The 25,633-nt window shown below is 34.4% G+C and overlaps 1 protein-coding gene across 4 annotated transcripts; it reads left to right on the top strand.

Moving 5' to 3' along the window:
• The first annotated feature begins 675 nt into the window (after positions 1-675).
• LOC138327451 (integrin-linked protein kinase-like) lies at positions 676-24,121 on the top strand. Of its 4 annotated transcripts, XM_069273535.1 has the most exons (14): positions 676-1,066; positions 6,771-6,936; positions 7,227-7,322; positions 7,583-7,679; positions 7,959-8,039; positions 8,399-8,416; positions 11,074-11,159; positions 11,394-11,503; positions 11,653-11,774; positions 12,119-12,240; positions 12,705-12,776; positions 14,968-15,067; positions 21,154-21,284; positions 21,628-24,121. In XM_069273535.1, exons 1-14 carry the CDS (start codon positions 978-980, stop codon positions 21,775-21,777), a joined length of 1,440 nt encoding a protein of 479 aa, XP_069129636.1. In that variant the 5' UTR covers positions 676-977; the 3' UTR covers positions 21,778-24,121. The 4 variants fall into 4 exon arrangements, with proteins under 4 accessions (XP_069129636.1, XP_069129637.1, XP_069129639.1 ...); XM_069273536.1 differs by lacking the exon at positions 8,399-8,416; XM_069273538.1 differs by lacking the exon at positions 12,705-12,776 and having other exon boundaries at positions 677-1,066.
• The last annotated feature ends 1,512 nt before the right edge of the window (positions 24,122-25,633 follow it).

Below are 25,633 nucleotides of genomic sequence, written 5' to 3'. Positions count from 1 at the left end.
ATATCGCATTTACTCTTATTATAAGGGTCAGAATTGCCTATAGCATGCACCATACTTCGTCAGTCGCTATCCGTTAAAACAATTTTAGCTGAAACTTGCTTGGAATGACACTGAGATGGGTCTTTCCATATGTTGTGAATTAGGCCTAGACCTAATGTGCCTTTCGAGTCAGTTCGAAATCCAAGATGGCCGCAGCCACAGTCGCCATCTTTAAAACGTAATGTTAACATTTCTCCTAGTTTATTGATGGAATACAGCTGAGTTAACAAATTTTATAGCTAATTACTACTTTGCGAAGGAAAATATCTTCTCAAATACAGGTAGGTTGAAGTTTTCATACGAACTTTAGTAAGAAATGATCATTTTCGTGTCCTTTTCCTTGGTAACATGTTAGGCATAAATGATTGCTTCAAAATTTCCTTTTTTTGTTGAATCATCAACGCGATGGCATTGAATTCGAAGCCTACTGTGAGATAGGATAAAACTAACAATGATTGGTTGAATGTTATAATGAGAATTTTTTTATACAGTAATGGGAATAAAGCCGACTAGGCCCATAAACTAGAGTACATAATAATGTGGGGGAAATATAAAGAGTTAAAAATGATTTAAAAAAAGACAGTAGAGGAGTAGACTGGCAAGCAGAAGCGGACTTCCGCTTTTAGTTTATAATACCGGAAACGGACCGTTTCGTCAATTAGAATGTTTATGTTCCTGCTGCCTTGGAAGAGTCGTGCCAATCTGTGTTTTATTCGGGGAATTTAGAGTTTCGAGAGAGCTTAAAATGTCCAAGAAGATAATGGAAATTTTCGGTATTGGATCATCCCTTCGATAGTTACTGAAGTTTCGATTTTTGTATCTAATCCCTCCCCGATTTCTTGGGACGTCCAAAGAGCCTGAACTGTTGCAGTGTTTGCAACCAGCAACAAACTTGGAATTCGGTCATTGTATGGCAATTTCTCATTGATAATACAAGTATGGACGATATTTTCACACAAGTGAGGGAAGGGAATGCGTTTCATGTGCGAGTATGGCTGGATAACACAGAGAACGATTTAAATCAGGGGTATGTAAATAAATGCGTCAAGCCCCCCTCTCCCTCTTGCCAATCCCTGAGTGACTGGGCGATCCGGAGCTTCGTTTCTTTTGCATGTTCATCTCTGTGTTTATGAATAACAATATTTTCAAGAATGTTTTTTTTTATGTAGAAAGTGTCATTAGTGTGTTATTCTATATCACCATTTTCTCTTTGGAAATCGACATATTTGTATATTTGTGGCTACGATTCAAAGTAGGTCAAATGTTATGTTTAAATGGGGCCACAGACGGGGTACTTAAGTAGCCACTGATTTCCTTATCAGGATATATCTTCTCCAGTCTCTACTAGTCCAGTGTAAATTTTACGACTTTAAAGGTCTCAATGATCCAAAGATCTGAAATCTACAATCTGCTAAAAACAGGTATGATTATCATGATATGACAAAGTTATTGTCGAGTAATATTGTTAGCAGTTTATTTTTTTTTTATTTTAGAGTCTTTTATTTCATCAATATCTGTATTAGTATAGGTCCTTTTTATCGGACAAGTCAAATAAATAGAATAGATACAAACATATACTGTATAATTTGTATTTATTACAATGACTATGAAATAATATATATCTAACTTTAAATGATTATATTGTTATTCTTACAGAATGTATATAGAAAAATATTAATTTTAATCTTTTTTGTTTAAATACCCTTCACTCACACCAAGTAACGTGTACCTATATGAGAAGGATAAGTCACACTGGGTTTTGGGGAATTCCAAGGCAGGCGCTTTTGTGCTTGTGCACTGACCGTGACATTGGGCGACGACTGATTTTCCTTTGATATCCGCCGGCGTAGCCTTTGATGTAGCTTGCGGGTGCGATGGTTTCACGTCTTACTTTCTGAAGCGGGCCGTCATTTCATGAGCGGTCGATTTTTTTAACGAAAATTTAAGACATATCCTGTAAATATTCCGTCTTTAAAGCAAGTAATATACGTCGTGAAATTTAATAAACTTTACAATGGTGTTTCGTTTGACTTGATAAGACAAGTATTTGTTGAGAAAAACGGTTTTTATTCCCTGTTCATAGGCGTCTCGTGTGGTGTTTAGTAATGTAAAGAGACAGTCACGAATCCTTCACACTTATAAATCCTTGCTCACACCAAGTAACGTTTTAACTTGTCATTTTATCACTGGGTTAGTGGTTCACAGATATATACTGTAATTAGTTTACATAAAAGTTCAGAGAAATCTTCAGCTTCGGTAGTTGTATTTATAGGCCTACCTACATGTATTAGTTGTTTATAATGGTTGAATGTATTAACATGTATGTATTGTATATATATAATGCATATATCTGAGAGTACATTGTTTATAGATATTTCAACTTTTCATGCTGACCCTTTAGATGATCTTGTTACAGGGCGAACCTGCGACCCCAGAGTTACTGATCCACTGCATGCTCTACCAACTGAAATAAAGGGAAATCCCCCTAGCGCAAAGCTAGAAGGCGAAATCAATTAATTAACTTTTTAACATTTCTCTTTGAATGTTGATATTGCCTCTATTTGGTTTGTACTTTGTTGAGTACATGTATAGTAAATATGATATAAACATGCAGACACTGTCATTTCATGAAAGTATTTATTTAATTACAAGTGCCTGTGATTCCTCTTGATCTGAGTTATATACTTGAATTGTAACAGGTGAGATGTTCACCCGGTTAATTAGTAGTTATAGTTATAATAACTTGTATTAATAGTAATGAACATATTAAAGTTACCAAGTTTTGTTACCCTGCAGGGTTTTGTACGTATCAAACATGCTTGACAGGCATTTTAATTCCGTAATTAAAACTCTTGCATTGGTTGATAAAAGAGAAAACATCAAAATAATAATATACACAGAAGCGGCCTATTATATTGGTCCTGAAATTATTAATGGTCCTGTGACGCTCAGAAAGCCTATATGGCTATAATTATGATATTATGTGGCTTATTGAAGAGTTATAGTTTAACGTAGTCATCATAGTGTGTTTCACCCAATCCCAGTTCCATGGAATAGATATATATAGCCTTTATGATACTAGAGAATGAGACCTATATGTATACTGACCTTCGTAGAAGTGCCTTACAACTATCCATCCTACTATACTGTTACAGAACAGGTATGATAATATACCATATTAACCAATGAGCATTAAGGTTACATACCACTTTCGGAGTTCAATTTAAAAGAGTAATAATAAATCAATTGATAGACTTATAGATACTTGTAGAGTTAGATAAAGAGAGACTGTGGGTCAATAGTGTCATTCTTGGATGAACATTCTTTATTGTATTAATATTGTCTATAATCATTTGATGTCATATGCAAGTGATACGAAATTTTCGTATTTTAATACATGTACCACCTGGTCCAGGTTATTTTTAGATGATGGTCATGGGCTATAATTAAGATCATAGGCAGTGATTATTCTTTATACAGGATAATATCAGAGGCCTGTATAGAAAACTTTGAATTGGAGGAAAAAGTAAATTCTGCCTTTCTTTGAAAGTGAATAGTTGGGCAAAAGAAGACTAAAGCCGGTAAATATGGTGTTGATATATCCAGTAATTTTATAACTTCTAATGAAATAGAAAAATAAAATTTCCCACCAAAATCGCTCTGCATGAAAAGAAATGAATTAATATTATAGGAATCCTAAAACGTCCTCCTGGCTAGCTATGTCCATGTTGACATTCCAACACAGCCTTAAGCTTGCTTTCATTACCTTTCTGAAACGGTTTTTGATTTTTAAAATGGGAATGTAAAACGAGATTAATTATTTTGTTGAGTGGCAAAAGTTATTAACTTAACGTTAATACTACACTTATTATCACCTCCTAAACAATTTAATTAAAACAAATAAAATGTTAATTTTCATAACGCGGGTCGTCTTATGTTTCCCCCCGTCGTCCTAAATACCGCGCGGTAGTTGGCTATCACTGCGGCAGACGGTAAAACAGCGAAATGACTCTCCATTGTTATCATATATTACGCAGGAAATCTTGCATATGTTTGGTGTTGTAACCTCATCTTAGGCCATCGGTATATATTTTCTGAGGTTATTAATGTTTTTAAGAAATCTATATATTTTGCTCCGGAAAGGTAATGGGCCTTTAAGCTTGCTTTCATTTATTTTTAGAACTGTGCCGAAGTTACACAGGGCTTTTCCATAATTTTGATGGTCAAAACTGGACACATAAGCAGAGCTTGACCATTGTTTTGATATATACTGACTTTTGGAAGGCCAATAATCATATTTAGACTGTTTTTCATTGCCCGACCACTTGCTTTAATATTCACATGAAATTGTGAAAAATAATGGAAATTAGATCAGTCGGTTTTACTGTGATATGCCTGAAAAGCCCATGGTGGTGACATGTGTGTGAAATGTTCAAACTTGTTCGCTGTCCGCCATTACACACTGTGGTCGAACTTCTTGTATGCCGAACCCTGTCCCTTGCTCGTAAAGTAATGCAACTTTTGGCTAGAACTGCTCAAATCGCTCTGACAGTAGTGTGTTTACCTTATTAGGTGAATTGTCTTGCCTAAAAATCATTTTATCACCTTCTCAGTGGTTATGTAGTTCATTTGTTTAACGTGCGTGACTTTGGCTCGGGTATGGGTACAGAGTCCATATTGTACCTGCTTAATCATATTGATCAACGATTTGATATTTCAATGATATTAATTAAAATACTTAATAATGTCGTGGAATTTGTCAATGTTTTACGTTATATGTTTCATAAGAAATGTAGAACAATACATTTATGCCATATTTTGCTTCTTGGTTATGTAAAAGAATTTGCCTGAGTGAATTGTCTCTTTAATATTCACATGAAATTGTGAAAAAAAATTGCCCATAATTGTCATATCTTGATTCCTGTACATTTCTAATACTTAAGTTTATGATATTTTATTTTCTAAGTTGTAATAATTAAAACATGCATGTCTAATCTGAAACCTATAGCTAGAGCTCTACGTATACACTGGCCAAATGCTGGTCCCAGTGCACGTGTCATCCAGTTTAGACAAGGTACACTGAAGAGGTGTTCTCTAATCAGATCCACAGTGATGATGACTTATTTGTCTTTTTTATTCCTTGTGGATTATATATATATATTATAACTATGGGAAGCTCTTTTACTAAAAGATATACTTTACACATGTAATTTAAGACATTTGTTTTGTAAGATGATACCCACTGATCATAGATCTAGCTGTATGTGCCAATTGGCAGTCCTACTGCTTTGGTCTGCTTAATTTTGCCAATAAAATGTAACATCCTGGAGATGATTTGCCAATCTAGATCTGCCTTGTCATTATATACTAGCTGCTTGGTACAACCGAAAATACCTTCAAATTCAGGGAAGCTATGGACAAAGTTTAATGCCAAAGGTCAAGGTCAAAGTTAGTTGTTGAACTATGATACTATAAATAATATAAATATCTCCAAATTAAAGCATGAGGCTGAAAATAAACAAAATATAGTATTGTTATATAATTAACTGAGTAAAAGTTAAACTATAACAGATGGATATATATAGGATGGACTATTCTAGTTAATGTAAACAGTGTAGGTACTTTCTAGTGTAAATTTTGTGTCAATACTAACGAAACAAACAGACTGATCTTTATATTACGGTCAATTACTGTAGTGGACTTGTACAGTACAAGTAAATCAGACTTTATTGTTACTTAATGTGAAGCAGTCAGGTAACAATCCCCAGCTAGGCCAGGAATGACACTAGGAATATCATTATAGCATTCTACAATAAATCTCCTGTCCAGTATCTGTGGTATTTGTGAAGGTCACTTTAAACACAACAAACTTTGTATATAATTACATGTATTTCCGTAAATCATACTGGTGATGAGAAAAAAGATTCACTCTGTGTATTTGCCCCAATAGCTATAACATTAGGTCAGAGTATATAATCAGTGTGGTGGTTGGACTACCCGCTGTGTAGATCTATACAGCCTCCATCATCACTATGGAATGTATCTAACAGGAAACACTACTGTTCACAAATAAAGGGGCGCCCCACAGGGTACTTCTGTCAGATCCCTATACTGAGATATATGCACTGTAGCTGTGCTAAAATAACAAAGTGTGTAGTTATTAATATTTCAAAGATACTACATGTAATTGGATTTGAAACTAACAATGAATTAGAAACTACTTTACACTGACTTTGTTAATTAAATCTGCAAAAAAATAAGCTTTATTCCAAAATATTTATACACATTTACAGTAATTACAGCTGAATTGAAAATGGAATTATTAGGCAGGTTGGTGGAGTCATATACATTGCATGTACTTCAACAACTTAAAGTAGATTCACAATTGCAAGCTTTAAGTCAAATAAAAAACAATTTCTCAGAATTTGAGAAATCTGAAAATATATATGACAAATAGATATGGACTTCAAACCAAAGAGTCAAATCTGATTTTTGAGAGTCAAAAACACAGAAGTCTACAGAATGCCCTGCTCATACCAATACAAATATATGTTTAAAGCTGAACTCACTCATTATTTTCAAGCTTCAGAACTTTGATCCTAAACATGAGCAATTTTGTGTCTTAATTAATTATGGCAAAAAGAGATTTTTTCAGGAAGTTTATATATACTAACAGTTAATACAAATAATTGTATTATTTGGTTAAAAGTGCCATTATGTTTGTTTTGTAGAGATGACCACAGATTCAGCCTTCTCCACTGGGCGGCCAGGGAGGGTCGGAACAACATTGTTGACATGCTTATCCAGAGGGGGGCACGAATCAATGCTACTAACATGGGGGATGACACAGCACTTCATCTTGCCGCCAGCCATGGACGCCGCGACATCGCTCTCATGGTACGGGGATAGATCATCCAAATAAATTATATATGCTATTTGTATAAACTTGCATTTTTAAATAGGATTTTTTTTTTATTTAAAGAAAGCCAGGAAATTATTTCTAGATTTCTTAGACACTTTTAGATGGCTATTTCATATACTTTGGTTTTCTGAATATTTTGTTCCTTTGGGGATCTCCTTGGGAGACTCAATAATGAATTTTAAAGGTAATGAAAATTAGTTATACTTCTGAAAAATGAAATTCTTGATGTGTGAAGTATACTTGTACTTTATGTGTTTTTTTAAAGCTTCTACACAACAAGGCCAATATTAACGCTGTAAATGAACACGGGAACACACCACTACACTACGCATGCTTCTGGGGACACGACTACGTGGCAGAGGTAGCAACATTTATACTTTATCAATTCCAAATATTTACCCTAGGAGGACAATTTGAACTTAAAATCTAATTAGTTTTGTTTGTGTTTGGGCATAAGCTTTGTAATCAGATATAAGTAGAAATTGCATGCATTTTAAGGCAGTGTAGATTTGTCTAAGATACATGTAATCTCAGTTGATATAGATTGTTAATATAACAGACAGTGGTTTTAATTGATCCATGAAAGTCCAAACTACGAACAGTAACTATTCAATGTTTTAGGACTTTGTCAACAATGGGGCACTTGTTGGAATAGCTAACAAGTTTGATGAAACTCCACTAGACAAGGCCAAAGCCAGATTAGCAGAGGCACTAAGAGGTAAATCTATCAACTCGTGATAATGAGAGAATGAAAGATTCTATTATATTAAACAATATGGAACACATAATGATGTAATGAAAGATTCTCTGATATTGAACAATATGGAACACTTATGGTAATAAATTGTAAAGTTTTAATGCTGAAGTCTAATTTGCGGCAAGATACATAGAAAATTAGTATATTCTCAGAGTGTGATAACATATACAATGCATAAGCTTGCTGTTTTAAATCTTAATTATAAACAAAAATGTGACGTACTACTCAATGTTGTTATAGATCGGGCCCTACAGCTTGGACAGGATCTACAGAAAATCCCATTTAAGGATCGCAGCTGGCTGGGCTATAAAACAAGAAGCAGTAAGTGTTAATATGTCTGGAAGTTGTTAGGTCATATCCCAAAATAGGACTGGTCAAATAAAAATTAACATTACTGTGATATTTCTTTGGCGATTTTAATAGTACAGTTTTGTACAGTTAAATCTAATGCATGCTGTGATGTCATAGGAAAGCAATATTTCATGGAAATTTGTAATTTCTGATGTCTTAATATCACGTCCCTGTCTGCTAGCTGTTTGTGATGGGTTTTTTCCCCAGTTTTCCTTGCCACTATTTTCCCTAACACAGAATACATGTAGATGGTAATTGACCAATCAAAGTATTGTAATATTGATGATGTGTGAGGGTGGTATGTGGTAATGTGGTGTTTCATATTACAGGTCAAGGTTCAGTCACAGGTGGAATATTTCAGATGTACAACATATAATGTAGCCATGAGAATTAATATTGTATTATTACTATCTTCTACTTAGGGCTGTTCCAGCAAAACATATATGGAAGGGGGGGAAGGCACTTTGAAATTGGGAGACCCATCGATAGAATCAATTTTCAATTTTGTTGACCCCTCCACATATCTATTTTTTTGTGAATGAGACTATGGCATAGAAGAGAATTAATTTTTAATTTTGGTCCGACATCTTTTTGCATTTGCATATTTTGATTTCTAGCATCACCGAAGATTTCTAGGACAAAATTGTACCGTTATGGTGCAGTGAACTATTGCTTGATGTGCTGCATCTATTATTGAATTTGTATAAAGGTAGAATCTGCATAGAACCAGGGGAAATCTACTCAAGATACCGAAGTGTTGCAAAAGTAGACATCTGGACATTCACACTTAAGCTTGTGAACTGCCACTTTTTCCTCGACTTAATACCAGTGAATTTAAATACATTTTTTTGCCAAAACTAATCCACTGTTTCTCTGTACCATTGCCAAGTTTGATTGAATATAATATGTTTTAGATAAATATTTGATCATTATTATATTAAAACACCTAGAAAATATTTCTTTTTATTGAAAATGAACAACACATCAATATTGTTAGAAATTAAGTTTTTTCTCAACAGTTATTTTTGTAGTCAGGATGACTGACAGCAACACCATAAAACACAATTTTTTCATTTTATTTCAAAAAGTGCTTCAGATAGACCCACCCACTCCAAGTGATTTTATTGAAACGCTTACCTGGTACAGAAGTGATTTTATTTTGAACACACCATGGCACATACTATTTTTTAAAAGTGCCTTCCCTGGGTGCCATATATGTTTTGATGGAACAGCCCTTACTTACATTATATGTACATATTATTAACCATTTACAATATACTCAGAAAAGGATAAAGATAATGTGATGTAAATAATGAATGTATATTGTTATCATGTATTTCAATATTTTTTATGATTTAATATTCAAATTAATGACTAGCTACCTTGGTATACCTTCATGGAAATAATTATTGCATGATGATAATTAAACAAGAATATTACCTGAACACAGAATTATATACAGATATAATGTTATTTTCTCTGTACACATGGTGTATATGTTCCACAATGATTTTCTTCATTTTTAGATGGAATGGCATTAAGATAAAAAAAACAGATGTTAAAAATGATCAAAACCTAGTATTTGGTAGAAATGTCAAGTATTTTTTTTTAAGTTCAGGTTTGAAAGACACAAATTACAACTATTGGAATATTGATGCCTTAAATTATAAGAAAACATGCCATTTTAAATATCGTTGTTACATTTAGTAATAAGTATTATACGTGCATTGGTTAAACAGTTATTTGTTCTTGTTACTTTGAAATACTCTAATTATGTCCCCCAAACGAAGTGGGGGGGGACATATTGTTTTTGCTCCGTTTCTTCTTCTTATTATTATTTTTATTCTTATTTCTTCTGGTTTCTTCCGCCGCATGGGTTTCCGCAGCTTTCTCAGAAACTATTGGGCCTATTATCACGAAACTTCACATACGTATTCATTAGGGTGTGGGATTGTGCATAAAGGTTTTTTTTTCCCAACCGGAAGTCCAAGATGGCCGCCAGGGCCCATTTCCTGTTTTCAGGTTTCGGTCTCCGATCTCGATGAAAATTGGTCTATGGGGGTTTTAAGGGATGGCGAACATCATGAAAACATTTTCGTGAAGATTTTTGGTATTCCAAGATGGCTGCTGGCCCACTTCCTGTTTTCAGGTTTCGGTCTCCGATCTCAAAGAAAATTGGTATGTAGGGGTTTTAAGGGATGGCGAACAACATGCAAACATTTTCGTAAAGATTTTAGCATTCCAAGATGGCCGCTGGCCCACTTCCTGTTTTCAGGTTTCAGTCTTCTATCTCAATGAAAATTGGTATATAGGGGTTTTAAGGGATGGCGAAGAACATGCAATGGTTTTCGTGAATATTTTGCTATTCCAAGATGGCCGCTGGCTCATTTCCTGTTCTTCAGGTTTCGATCTCCGATCTCAATGAAAATTGGTCTGCAGGGAGTTTTAAGGGATGGCGAACAACATAAAAATATTTTCGTAAAGATTTTTGGTATTCCAAGATGGACGCTGGGCTAACTTCCTGTTTTTATATTTTGGTCTCTGATTTCAATAAAAATGAGTATATAGGGGTATTAAGGGATGCTGATCAATATGATAAAAATTTTAAAAGATTGTCGCTGGACCAACTTCCGGTTTTCAATTTTTCCTCAGCAATTCATTGAAAATTGGTAAATGGGGGTTTTAACTTAAAATTTTAAGGGATGCCATACAGTCATGATAACTGCCAAATCAATTCCTCTGAAAATAGCCTTGTATTACCGTATTTTTGTGCGTATAGTGCACACTTTTTTTCAGATTTGTTGCAATTGGGGGTGCGTTTGGGGGACTATGTAATGGTGTCCATTACAATGAGTACTTGTTTGTCTTTGAATTGTTTATTGCAGTTATACTTCCCATTTCATCATAAAGAAACATACATACCATAGCTGGTCTTTTTGTAATATACAGACAGTAAATAGTGTCTTGTTACATCACTAATGTCTTTTGATTTGGTTGTTTTTAGGAGATGCCTTATTATCCAGACACACTGGTATAGACATAGCACAGCTGAACCTTAGTAAACATGTCACCACCACACACTCAGGGGAGGTAAGTCTGACAGCATCACACACTCAGGGGTGGTAAATCTGTCAGCACTAAACACTCAGGGGAGATAAGTCTGGCACTAGCATTACACTTGGGAAGGATGGAATAAGTTTTACTTACACAGCAAACTCCATATATTGTCTGTTTTAATTAAAAAAGTTGTTATTGATATCCCATGTTTGTTTGTGATGCACTGATGATTTTAACATAATGTGTCAATAATTGTTTGATTCACAGCTTTGGAGGGGACAGTGGCAGGGCAATGACATTGTTGCTAAAATACTCAATGTGAGGGAATGTACAACAAGAAACTCACGTGACTTTCAGGAGGAATTCCCTCGACTAAGGTAAGACTTTATTAGCCCTAAAATGAAGCCAAGATGAAAAGACTACTTTCATGAAAAGATTTATTTCAATAAAGAAATATGCTGATTTTGTTCTATAGACTATACACAGTATGAGTGATTTGATTTGACTGATAATGCTTTATTTCCAGGATTTTCAATAACCCCAATGTGTTGCCAGTTTTGGCTTGTTGTAACCAGCCCCCAAATCTGGTAGTGATCAGTCAGTTCATGCCCTACGGTTCCCTCTACAATGTCCTACACGGGGAAACAGGTATGGAATATCCATGTATATAACCTGGTAGAGACTAATTATGAAAAGAGAATTTAATTAGTAGAACAGTTTGAGGAGAGGTGGGGAGATTGTGTATCAGATATTTAGTAGAGGGTATAATAAGAAAAAATGTGCTGTACATCATATGTATAACTATTCTGACGCCCTCAAAAAGCTGACTAATGGATTGAGTTGATTTATGGGTATAATGTAATATCCTTTCTACATTTATCACCTGATTAGATATGACTGCAATAGAATTAAGATAATACTAATAATATCTCACCAACAAATCTGCATGATTTTCCTTTCCTTAACTGTACTTTGTCTTGTTTCTTTTTAAGGTATTGTTTTGGACCAGAACCAGACTTTACGATTTGCCATTGATATCGCCCGTGGGATGGAGTTCCTTCACTCAATGGATCCCCTGATCCCCAACCTTGTTCTCACCAGCAAACATGTAATGGTAGGTTATGTAGACAGCCTTTGTTGATTCAATTTCAATATTTCTTGATTAGATTATCACAAACAGTCAAACAGAGTTGAGTTAAATCCATGGTATGATTTAGATTTATACCATCTTTTATAAGATTGTTTTAGTTCATTCATTTCCAGATATGCAGATATCCTTTGCCATTATCTCTTTCATTTTATTTGGTTTTATAATGATGGAAAATGGAAGAAAATTAATAAAATGGTTTTGTTTTAAGAATTGTAGTTGAAATGCTGTTTTAAACTTTCTGTATCTTTTACCAATTATTTCCTGCTTTCAATTTTTTTCCCAATCAATAAAGCAGATTTACTTGTTTCCTATCAATCTTTATGATAGACTCAATACATATTCCTGATTTGTAACTTTTCCTCAACAGACATTTACAATTATTGTTTTTGGTTTATTGTTGTGCTTTCTTGCCACTTATTGCTTTCTAGATTGACGAAGATTTGGCAAAGATAAATATAGATGACCCTAAGTATTATGGTCCGGATGGCACTGTAAATGGGGTAAAGTCAGCCGACCAAATCATGGCGTTCTGCATGATTGCCTGGCTGTGTGATCATACTCCCAACATACCGTATATAATAGTTACTAACATCAAATATCAAACAACCAGGCTAGTCTTCTTTTACAGGGACACAGAATTTTACTTCAGAAGATTTATTTTTAATGTATGTAAACTGATTTTAGTTCCATTGAGTTTAGTATTCAATTTTGATTGTGTGCAACTGAATGTAAATTTTAATGGAAATGTTTATCAGAATGTTTTTCTCCGTTAAAGCGAGCAAAAATTGGTTGATGGTTTAGTCACATCATAGCAATTCTTGATATAACTTAAGACTGGGAAGAATTACACACAGGTTAGCTTTCATCTTTTCTTTGCATAAAGTGGTATGTAGGCTTTAAATGTAGGCTGTCACAAATCTAGGTGTTTTTCTAAGTGTCATGGACGCCATTAGCTATCACAAGCGATCTAGTGTACCTTATCATTAAAGTCACTCATCAAGCGATATCAGATAGTTTAGTATGTACTGCCAGGTAATAGAATCACAACCTTCACAAAAACATTATTTATAATCTGTTGATATAAAAACACTTTCTACTTGACTATCAGATTTGTGGATACCTTCTGGTTTTATAATTGCTAATACAGTACCAAAGTTAGAAGTGTTTTGCAAGTGTTTGGAGTTACCTCCCTTTCTTTTGTAATAGAGGGGTGGACCTGAAGGTGGCTTACACCAATGTTTTGTGGTTTGGTGCCCTTTCCTTGTGCTCTTGGTTTAACTCCTTTCCTGGGTTACTGGAGATTTTATATTTTATTATTTTATCAACTTTCACATGAGTTCACTTTGCATGCTGTTGATCGGGAATATAAATTATCACTGCACTGCTCATTATATTTGCATACCTGGTAATTTTAAATCATTTTATAAAAGCGTGTTCTAAAATTAGTGAAACAGTTTAAAAATTGTAGTTAACGTCCATTCTGATCTTGTTACATCCATTGAATCTTTAGGCAAGGGCAACACATTTGCACTAATGATGATTGAATATTTATCACACAAATGATATAAGTTTTTAGATCACGTGAAATTCCTAACTTTGATTTATTTAGTTTTGAAAACTTGTTGATACTGAAATTCGACCTTTGTCTCCACGATTACCAAATATTTTAGCAATAAGTTGAATCTTTAAAGTTTGTATTCTGAGTAGATACTGCGATATGCTCATTTAGCTCTACATGTGAATGTGCTAAAAGTAGAAAGAAAAAATCATTTTGTCTTTTTTTACATAGAAAATAGATATTGTAGTTGATGTTGCAATTGTTAGATTTAGGGAAACAGTTAATGCAATACTTGTAGAGTTCATTTAATTGTTCATTTTGCCTTTTTTGTTTGCATGATTGTTGAATTTTCATTTGTTTTAATTTAGTTTTTGAAATATTTCTTTTGTTGGTTTTTAATTGATATTTGTGTTTATTTTTGATTTGAATTCTGCATTTTTTTTATTTTCTCCAAATACAATGACTGCACAATGACATCCATAGTTACCCTTATAGTTGCAATAGAAATTTCAGATATCAACAACACAGATAAAAATCCAAAAGAGTTTTCTATTGTCCAAATATAACAGTTATGGAGACTTTGGAGATTTATCAGGAAGGGGGGGGGGTAATTTTTGATAAAAGGTGAAAGAGAGAAAAAAAAGAAATTTTCCTTTATCAACAAAGATGTGACTTGTTTATCCACCTTTGTTCGAGTTTGGCATGATCAGTTTGTTTGCATAAGTTTAAAAAAAATAATTTTGAATTGATTTGAGCATGCTTGAGATAAACTTTAGATAAACATTACCTAAAGTTGGTTTTAGTGTGATATACAAAAACAAAATGTTTGATAGACTAAGTGGAAATTTTGCTACTTGTATAAAATTCAAGATATATAGATCTGAAGGATTTTTAAAGAACTACAATTCATCTATCCTCTATTTCCCCTGGTCTCTTAGATGCATCTTACGACAGGGTGTTGTTGTTATTTGATAAAGACAAAATATCCAGCATGATCACCTTACTGGTTAAATTAGTCCTCCACTGTAGATATAGCATAAACTTTAAATGTCAGTACTAATGTATTAAGTCCTGTATATTGTTTGTTTTGTGGGGCTGAAGTTCGGGAGTATAGTGGTAATGTATTATTACAGATTGATGAAGACTTGACTGCCAGGATCAACATGGCCGACTACAAGTTCTCCTTCCACGAGAGAGGCAAGCTCTACAATCCTGCTTGGATGGCGCCAGAGGGTAAGTTTGTCTACAGACACGTATGTGTAAGTTTGTCTACTGACACATATTTGTAAGTTTGTCTACAGTCACATATGTGTAAGTTTGTCTACTGTCATGTATGTGTAAGTTTGTCTACTGACACGTATGTGTAAGTTTGTCTACTGACACATGTGTGTAAGTTTGTCTACTGTCATGTATGTGTAAGTTTGTCTACTGACATGTATGTGTAAGTTTGTCTACTGACACGTATGTGTAAGTTTGTCTACTGACATGTATGTGTAAGTTTGTCTACTGACACGTATGTGTAAGTTTGTCTACTGACATGTATGTGTAAGTTTGTCTACTGTAATGTATGTGTAAGTTTGTCTACTGACACATGTGTAAGTTTGTCTACTGACACATGTGTAAGTTTGTCTACTGTCATGTATGTGTAAGTTTGTCTACTGACACATATGTGTAAGTTTGTCTACTGACACATATGTGTAAGTTTGTCTACTGTCATGTATGTGTAAGTTTGTCTACTGACATGTATGTGTAAGTTTGTCTACTGACACATATGTGTAAGTTTGTCTACTGACACGTATGTGTAAGTTTGTCTACTGTCATGTATGTGTAAGTTTGTCTACTGACATGTATGTGTAAGTTTGTCTACTGACACATATGTGTAAGTTTGTCTACTGACATGTATGTGTAAGTTTGTCTACTGACACGTATGTGTAAGTTTGTCTACTGACATGTATGTGTAAGTTTTGTCTACTGACACATATGTGTAAGTTTGTCTACTGTCATGTATGTGTAAGTTTGTCTACTGACACGTATGTGTAAGTTTGTCTACTGACACATATGTGTAAGTTTGTCTACTGTCATGTATGTGTAAGTTTGTCTACTGTCATGTATGTGTAAGTTTGTCTACTGACACGTATGTGTAAGTTTGTCTACTGACATGTATGTGTAAGTTTGTCTACTGACACGTATGTGTAAGTTTGTCTTCTGACATGTATGTGTAAATTTGTCTACTGACACATATGTGTAAGTTTGTCTACTGACACGTATGTGTAAGTTTGTCTACTGACATGTATGTGTAAATTTGTCTACTGACACATATGTGTAAGTTTGTCTACTGACATGTATGTGTAAGTTTGTCTACTGACACATATGTGTAAGTTTGTCTACTGACACATGTGTAAGTTTGTCTACTGTCATTTATGTGTAAGTTTGTCTACTGACACGTATGTGTAAGTTTGTCTACTGACATGTATGTGTAAGTTTGGCTACTGACACATTTGTAAGTTTGTCTACTGACACATGTGTAAGTTTGTGTACTGACACATGTGTAAGTTTGTCTACTGACACGTATGTATAAGTTTGTCTACTGACACGTATGTGTAAGTTTGTCTACTGACATGTATGTGTAAGTTTGTCTACTGACACGTATGTGTAAGTTTGTCTTCTGACATGTATGTGTAAATTTGTCTACTGACACATATGTGTAAGTTTGTCTACTGACATGTATGTGTAAGTTTGTCTACAGACACATATGTGTAAGTTTGTCTACTGACATGTATGTGTAAGTTTGTCTACTAACACATGTGTAAGTTTGTCTACTGTCATGTATGTGTAAGTTTGTCTACTGACACATATGTGTAAGTTTGTCTACTGACACATATGTGTAAGTTTGTCTACTGACACATATGTGTAAGTTTGTCTACTGACACATGTGTAAGTTTGTCTACTGTCATTTATGTGTAAGTTTGTCTACTGACACGTATGTATAAGTTTGTCTACTGTCATGTATGTGTAAGTTTGTCTACAGTCATGGATGTGTAAGTTTGTCTACTGACACGTATGTGTTAGTTTGTCTACTGACACGTATGTGTAAGTTTGTCTACAGTCATGTATGTGTAAGTTTGTCTACTGACATGTATGTGTAAGGTTGTCTACTGACACGTATGTGTAAGTTTGTCTACTGTAATGTATGTATAAGTTTGTCTACTGACACATGTGTAAGTTTGTCTACTGACACATGTGTAAGTTTGTCTACTGTCATGTATGTGTAAGTTTGTCTACTGACATGTATGTGTAAGTTTGTCTACTGACACATATGTGTAAGTTTGTCTACTGTCATGTATGTGTAAGTTTGTCTACTGACATGTATGTGTAAGTTTGTCCTACTGACACATATGTGTAAGTTTGTCTACTGACACGTATGTGTAAGTTTGTCTACTGACATGTATGTGTAAGTTTGTCTACTGACATGTATGTGTAAGTTTGTCTACTGACACATATGTGTAAGTTTGTCTACTGACATGTATGTGTAAGTTTGTCTACTGACACGTATGTGTAAGTTTGTCTACTGACACATATGTGTAAGTTTGTCTACTGACACATATGTGTAAGTTTGTCTACTGTCATGTATGTGTAAGTTTGTCTACTGACACGTATGTGTAAGTTTGTCTACTGACACATATGTGTAAGTTTGTCTACTGTCATGTATGTGTAAGTTTGTCTACTGACATGTATGTGTAAGTTTGTCTACTGACACGTATGTGTAAGTTTGTCTACTGACATGTATGTGTAAGTTTGTCTACTGACACGTATGTGTAAGTTTGTCTACTGACATGTATGTGTAAATTTGTCTACTGACACATATGTGTAAGTTTGTCTACTGACACGTATGTGTAAGGTTGTCTACTGACATGTATGTGAAAATTTGTCTACTGACACATATGTGTAAGTTTGTCTACTGACATGTATGTGTAAGTTTGTCAACTGACACATATGTGTAAGTTTGTCTACTGACACATGTGTAAGTTTGTCTACTGTCATGTATGTGTAAGTTTGTCTACTGACACGTATGTGTAAGTTTGTCTACTGACATGTATGTGTAAGTTTGTCTACTGACACATATGTGTAAGTTTGTCTACTGACACATGTGTAAGTTTGTCTACTGACACATGTGTAAGTTTGTCTACTGACATGTATGTGTAAGTTTGTCTACTGACACGTATGTGTAAGTTTGTCTACTGACATGTATGTGTAAGTTTGTCTACTGACACGTATGTGTAAGTTTGTCTTCTGACATGTATGTGTAAATTTGTCTACTGACACATATGTGTAAGTTTGTCTACTGACATGTATGTGTAAGTTTGCCACTGACACATATGTGTAAGTTTGTCTACTGACATGTATGTGTAAGTTTGTCTACTAACACATGTGTAAGTTTGTCTACTGTCATGTATGTGTAAGTTTGTCTACTGACACATATGTGTAAGTTTGTCTACTGACACATATGTGTAAGTTTGTCTACTGACATGTATGTGTAAGTTTGTCTACTGACACATATGTGTAAGTTTGTCTACTGACACATGTGTAAGTTTGTCTACTGACACATGTGTAAGTTTGTCTACTGTCATTTATGTGTAAGTTTGTCTACTGACACGTATGTATAAGTTTGTCTACTGTCATGTATATATGTGTAAGTTTGTCTACAGTCATGGATGTGTAAGTTTGTCTACTGACATGTATGTGTTAGTTTGTCTACTGACACGTATGTGTTAGTTTGTCTACTGACATGTTCATGTATGTGTAAGTTTGTCTACTGACACATATGTGTAAGTTTGTCTACTGACATGTATGTGTAAGTTTGTCTACTGACACGTATGTGTAAGTTTGTCTACTGACATGTATGTGTAAATTTGTCTACTGACACATATGTGTAAGTTTGTCTACTGACACGTATGTGTAAGGTTGTCTACTGACATGTATGTGAAAATTTGTCTACTGACACATATGTGTAAGTTTGTCTACTGACATGTATGTGTAAGTTTGTCAACTGACACATATGTGTAAGTTTGTCTACTGACACATGTGTAAGTTTGTCTACTGTCATTTATGTGTAAGTTTGTCTACTGACACGTATGTGTAAGTTTGTCTACTGACATGTATGTGTAAGTTTGTCTACTGACACATTTGTAAGTTTGTCTACTGACACATGTGTAAGTTTGTCTACTGACACATGTGTAAGTTTGTCTACTGACATGTATGTATAAGTTTGTCTACTGACACGTATGTGTAAGTTTGTCTACTGACATGTATGTGTAAGTTTGTCTACTGACACGTATGTGTAAGTTTGTCTTCTGACATGTATGTGTAAATTTGTCTACTGACACATATGTGTAAGTTTGTCTACTGACATGTATGTGTAAGTTTGTCTACTGACACATATGTGTAAGTTTGTCTACTGACATGTATGTGTAAGTTTGTCTACTAACACATGTGTAAGTTTGTCTACTGTCATGTATGTGTAAGTTTGTCTACTGACACATATGTGTAAGTTTGTCTACTGACACATATGTGTAAGTTTGTCTACTGACATGTATGTGTAAGTTTGTCTATTGTCATGTATGTGTCAGTTTGTCTAATAACACATGTGTAAGTTTGTCTACTGTCATGTATGTGTAAGTTTGTCTACTGACACGTATGTATAAGTTTGTCTACTGTCATGTATGTGTAAGTTTGTCTACAGTCATGGATGTGTAAGTTTGTCTACTGACACGTATGTGTTAGTTTGTCTACTGACACGTATGTGTAAGTTTGTCTACAGTCATGTATGTGTAAGTTTGTCTACTGACATGTATGTGTAAGGTTGTCTACTGACACGTATGTGTGTGTTTGTCTACTGACATGTATGTGTAAGTTTGTCTACTGACATGTATGTGTAAGTTTGTCTACTGACATGTGTGTGTAAGTTTGTCCTCTGACATGTATGTGCAAGTTTGTCTACTGACATGTAGAGTGAGAGAGTAGATATTGAATCCTGCAAAAATATGTAACTGCAGCTTTTGAGAGAGTAGATATGGAATCCTGCAAAAAATATGTTATTGTAGCTATTTTGTAATTTCATGTGAGTGTGATATTGAAAAATACGGTCTTGCACAACATGAGATCTTGTTGTAACTTCCTGTTTATGGTTTACTGACAGAGAATTGTTTTTCAACTTTACATAAAAGGATGATCTGATATGTTACTCTATGATTGTACTGTAGCTATAGATAATGATGACAACATTGGTATCTGTATAGATGTTCATGTATCTGATGACAACTAATTAATGGTGAAGGTGTATTGACTTCTCACGAATCCAGCCTCCACTGACTATGCTGGGTTATCTTCCCAATTAATTTGTTGAGAGCTGTGATGGTGACATATCTCACCTGATAATCATTTGCAGATTTCTATACTAATGAGTTAAGTTCCTATGTTTCTTTGTTTAGAGTTGTGCTGGTGAGTTATGTCCCCTGTTGTATGTAGGCGCTTGTACTGGTGAGTTATGTCCCTTGCTATTTATAGACACATGTGCTGGTGACGTATGTCCCTTGGTATTTGTAGACAAGTGTGCTGGTGAGGTATGTCCCTTACTATTTATAGACACATGTGCTGGTGACTTATGTCCCTTGGTATTTGTAGACAAGTGTGCTGGTGAGGTACTATGCATGTCCCTTGGTATTTGTAGACACGTGTGCTGGTGAGGTATGTCCCTTACTATTTATAGACACATGTGCTGGTGACTTATGTCCCTTGGTATTTGTAGACAAGTGTGCTGGTGAGGTATGTCCCTTGGTATTTGTAGACAAGTGTGCTGGTGAGGTATGTCCCTTGGTATTTGTAGGCACGTGTGCTGGTGAGGTATGTCCCCTGTTATTAAGATTTGTAGACAATCGTGCTGGTGAGCTATGTCCACTGTTTCTTTATTGACAGCTGGGCTAGTGAGTTATCTCCCCTGTCTCTTTGTTGACAGATGTGCTGGTGAGTTATCAGCCCTGTTGACAGATGTGCTGGTTAGTTATCTTTCCTGTTTCTCTGTGGAGAGTTTTGCTGGTGAGTTATGTCCCATATTGTATGTAGGCACTTGTACTGGTGAGTTATGTCCCTTGGTATTTAAAGACATGTGTGCTGGTGAGGTATGTCCCCTATTTTTGTTGATGACAGCTATGCTAGTGAGTTATCTCGCCTGTTTGTTGAAAGTTGTGCTAGTGAGTTATTTCCCCTGTTTCTGTGTTGACAGCTGTGCTGGTGAGTTATCTCCTCTGTTTCTTTGTTGACAGCTTTGCAGCGTAAACCATCAGACATTAACCAGCGGGCAGCAGATATGTGGAGCTTTGCCATGGTGATGTGGGAACTAGAGACGAGAGAAGTACCACATGCAGACCTAGCTCCCATGGAGGTCGGAATGAAGGTAAACTTCTGGATGCTGTTTATTACTTTTAACTCAAGTTAATGTGCAGAATTAGTATATGTGGCCTATTTAACCGTTCCGCTTGTAAAGAAAACTTCTGTCAAGTTCTACCTTTGGACCTGTGTTGTAAAAGATGAATAAAGACTGATTTCCCTGCCTAACCTTTTATCAGTTTAAGACAGAAGAAAAGTGTAATTCACTTAGTGTTGTTAAATAAAAAAAAACCCAAAGATAACTGTAACTGGAGCTTAACCTATTGTGTGTAAAGTGTGTATATTTATAAAGATCTGTCACTGATCACAGAGTTTGTACCTTTTGATTATGACTTTGTTCCTTTCCCCAGATTGCTATGGAAGGTCTTAGAATCACCATCCCCCCTGGTATAGCATCACATCTCTCCCGTCTGATCAAGATCTGTATGAACGAGGAGCCAGGAAAACGGCCAAAATTCGACATGATCATCCCTATTCTGGAAAAGCTGAGGCAAAGATAGAGAGAAATGTCGTGTTTACTGTTCATGGGGTTCCAGATACCCTCAAATTACGTAGTTTGTCCTGTGTTGGTGCTTTCATCAAATGTGACTTTGTCATAACTTCCCTTGGATATTGCCCATAGTGCTATTGAATATTGCATCTTTCTATATCATGCTATCATAGCCATTATCCAATTAAGGTTTCAAATTTAAAATTATACAATGTATATCATTCACAAGGAATGATTACCTTAATATTAATATCATAAAGTTAATTGGCAAATAAGACTAATCTGTATGTAAACTGTAAATCAATGTCAAACTCAATTTTATATAGATGATATTATGTTATCAAATGTAAGACATTTAAGTGAATGATAATTTGGAAAGCAATTTTGAGCGTTTGTACTGACACAGGACAAACTGCATGTGGTTCAGATTATATGGTGCTACCAGTTTTAATATTACCAAATGCAATTATTACACATGTGTATGTTTGTAAGGCCAAACTATTATGTTTTCTGCTTATTTATTTGCATGATTGTATGTATATGTGTATGATGTATTTTTATTTTGTATGATATCACTTATCTATAGCATTATTTGTCACTTGAATCATTTACCCCAATCCTGAAGCTTTACATAGTCTTTGGTAAATTTATTTTAATTGAATGCTGCTTAACCTGCTTTCATAGTTTACTAGGCATTACGTATTTTATCAACTGTATAATGCTGTCATTTATATATATCAAGTTTACAGTGGTGTTAACATTGAAAGAGGTGGTGATTTGAGATTTCTCATACAAAGGAAATCTCATTAAAAGTGTTTTGCTTTTCATTGGTGAGATACATTTCTCCATAGTTCTATAATTCACTGTAGGATCCTGATTGCGGTGCCTTTTCAATATTGTGAATTATAACTTTATTTATTTTGTACTCACTGTGCGGTTCTGTGTTGTTGTTAACTAATTACATTTTATTTTACATCTGCGTTCATTTGTATTCTGCCAAAAGAGTTCCACATTTTCACTATTATTGCTGCCTTAGACAGAATCTCATGTTGATTAATATATCATATATAATATCATTTGTTAGCAGGTTCACTGTAAATCAGTTATATTTCATGTGAAATCTATTTTCACATTTTTATAGTTTGCTGGCAGACAAATTCAAATCCCACACAAATATTTTTCTGACACTAACATTGTACATGGTTTCTATTCCGATTATGATTATGTTGCTTTTGTTAAGATGCTTTCTAAATCATATGTTCACAAATATATTTGGTAAGGTACACTTGTGAAATATAAGTGGTTTACAGCACCTTCCATAAATCAGACAACATGTTTCATTGTGAAACAATACTCTCTTTGTCTTCCAAAGGTTTTCACAAAATCTATGCAATATTCTGTAAGTATACTTATTCTTACTGTAACTTTATTTTTGGGGTTATTTTGCTGTGTGAATTCTTTAAAGTTAAATAACATAGTTCATCCAGTCTGGTAAAGTGTGTCCATTGAAATGAGTATGTTTATAGAATATTGTATAAATATGTGATTAAGCTGTGATGAGTCAGTTTAGTTTAAGTACATAATAATGCTTTTCCAGTACTGCCTAGGTATTAAAGGTGATAGTATCTCTACTGGCCATTGTCTATAGGATTTTGTTTTCAAGTAAATTGTAGGAGTGTAGTTATAGATGACAATAGTTCGTGTTAACTGGAAATTATCAATCATGAATCAATTGATTTAGGATTTGTTAGATAAAAGTGAAAAATAAAATGACAATATAAGGAGAATACAGCAATATGTTCTATAAACATTGATCTCATTTCGAATGGTTGTCGTTACTGTTAGTTAACTTTGAAGACATTTGTTACAGATTGAATGTTGAAGAAAACATTGAAATGTTATGTGATTCACATGTAGGGCCTTTTGTTAAAGTGTTCAGTCCAAATCATTTAACTATTATTTACAGGATTTATAGCAAATCTGATAACCCACGCTAAATTCTATACAACTGAATCTGTTAAATGTAATAGATGGTAGTGCATTTTGAGCATTCAATGATTTGATACATTTTTGGAGTAGTTTACATTAAATTTATAATTTGATATTAAAGTAACCTTAAATGTATTATGAACCATATACAGAACGGACTAATTCATAAAGAAAATGCTGAAAGTATCTCTAAAGCAAATAAAAAAATTCTTATATGAAAAGAGTCTGAAATGGTGATAGTAAGGTTGAATTTCCTACGAATATGAAACATGTTGCTATAAACAAACTCATTATGCTGTTACATGTATCGTAGAACAAACTAGTATTGTAACAAATTTATCTGCAATAAAATCTCTTACTCGAAATTTTGTTGCGTCATAAATGATAAAAACCTTTAGAGGTTCTAGTTTGCACCATATTCCGTTCGGTCTTGTCTTTAAGACAAAGTCGGTTGTTTGTCAAGTGTTATTTCAACTATGGTGACAAACTATTATGCAGATTGATAAAAGATATCTTATGGCAGTTGACAAAATAAACCATTGCCTTCGACGAGAAATTGAACTCGTACACTGTATAGGAGTCGTTTTAACAAGAAATGCGCACTAAAGATATCACGCAGTCGACTTGTGCCTGTCTGAGTGGCGAAATATGTTAAGTTATAATGGGCTGTGTTCCATGCTTCAAAACGGAGATATGAGATTGTTCTTCTGAAGATATTAAGTCGATTAAAAACAAATTTCACTGTTAGTGATGTTGAGCACGATTTCGAGATAAACATGTTAAATATTCTTACGGCGTCTTTAACTTTACGTTCTAATGACGCAAGTCAGTTATGTACCCCAAGATTGGTAACGACGTCTGAATTTCTCTAATGACGAATCTGTGAAGTCGAAGTTGCTGGTGATGTTTTAAGCTCGTTCCAATGTGGAGGCTTTGGATTCAAAACTAAATGACGACGTCTTCGGTCTTGATCCCACTGTTCAGTTATTGATGACGTTCTGAGGTCGAAACTTGACCCACAAACTCCATGATAACTTACTTGATTATTCTAGACTTGACAATAAAATCTCTGTTCGTTATCGATGTACCAAAACTTTGAAGTCGAAATTTTTGTATGAATTCCAAGTGTATTGGCGAAGGTTTGAGCTTGGTATTTTGTCATAAGCTTGCCGTCGAATGTTCCAGTAAACAAACTACTAGTATTTAGTGAAGGTTATATGGTGACGATTTCAAGCTTGGTTCAGCAAATGGCGAATCTATCAAGTCGAGGCTATATATTCTAAGAGTTATATACTCAAGTCTAAGAAGAGCTAAATTTTAAACATCATATTCTGATCCAGATATGTCCGATAGACAGTGTTAACTGTAGAAAGTTACAGATTGAATACTCCATTGTAAACTGCCTACGTTTTTACGTCATTATTAACACATTTCATAAATACGGATATTTGGTGATGTCCTGTTTGGTTTCAGTATAATGGAATGCCAAGATATAAGTAACTATTTCCTGTTCTGTTGTTTTTGAAGTATTAAATGCGATGATTAAACAGGTAGCAGCTAGTTTGAGAACACTACATTGTATTTTTCATCATTTTCAATTCTTCTGTTGACAATTTCAGATTTGAATTCAGATTATTGCTATTTCATTCTATCAGAATTTGTGATTTCGTAACCTCATTATTAGGAAAAAAATCGTTGTTAAATTTTTTATAATAAAGATATTTTCAGATATAAAACGAATTCGACCAAAAAGATTTTACTGAATCTAAATCAACTAACGTGGATCATTTACGCCTGCCCAGTAAAATCATGGCATCCGATTGTTTGCTGATACAATGTATTCTGTTCAAATAAAAACAAAATATCAAATAATACAT

This window comes from Argopecten irradians, chromosome 7, assembly GCF_041381155.1.
Source record: "Argopecten irradians isolate NY chromosome 7, Ai_NY, whole genome shotgun sequence".
NCBI lineage: Eukaryota > Metazoa > Mollusca > Bivalvia > Pectinida > Pectinidae > Argopecten > Argopecten irradians.
This window is presented reverse-complemented; position numbering and strand designations above follow the sequence as displayed.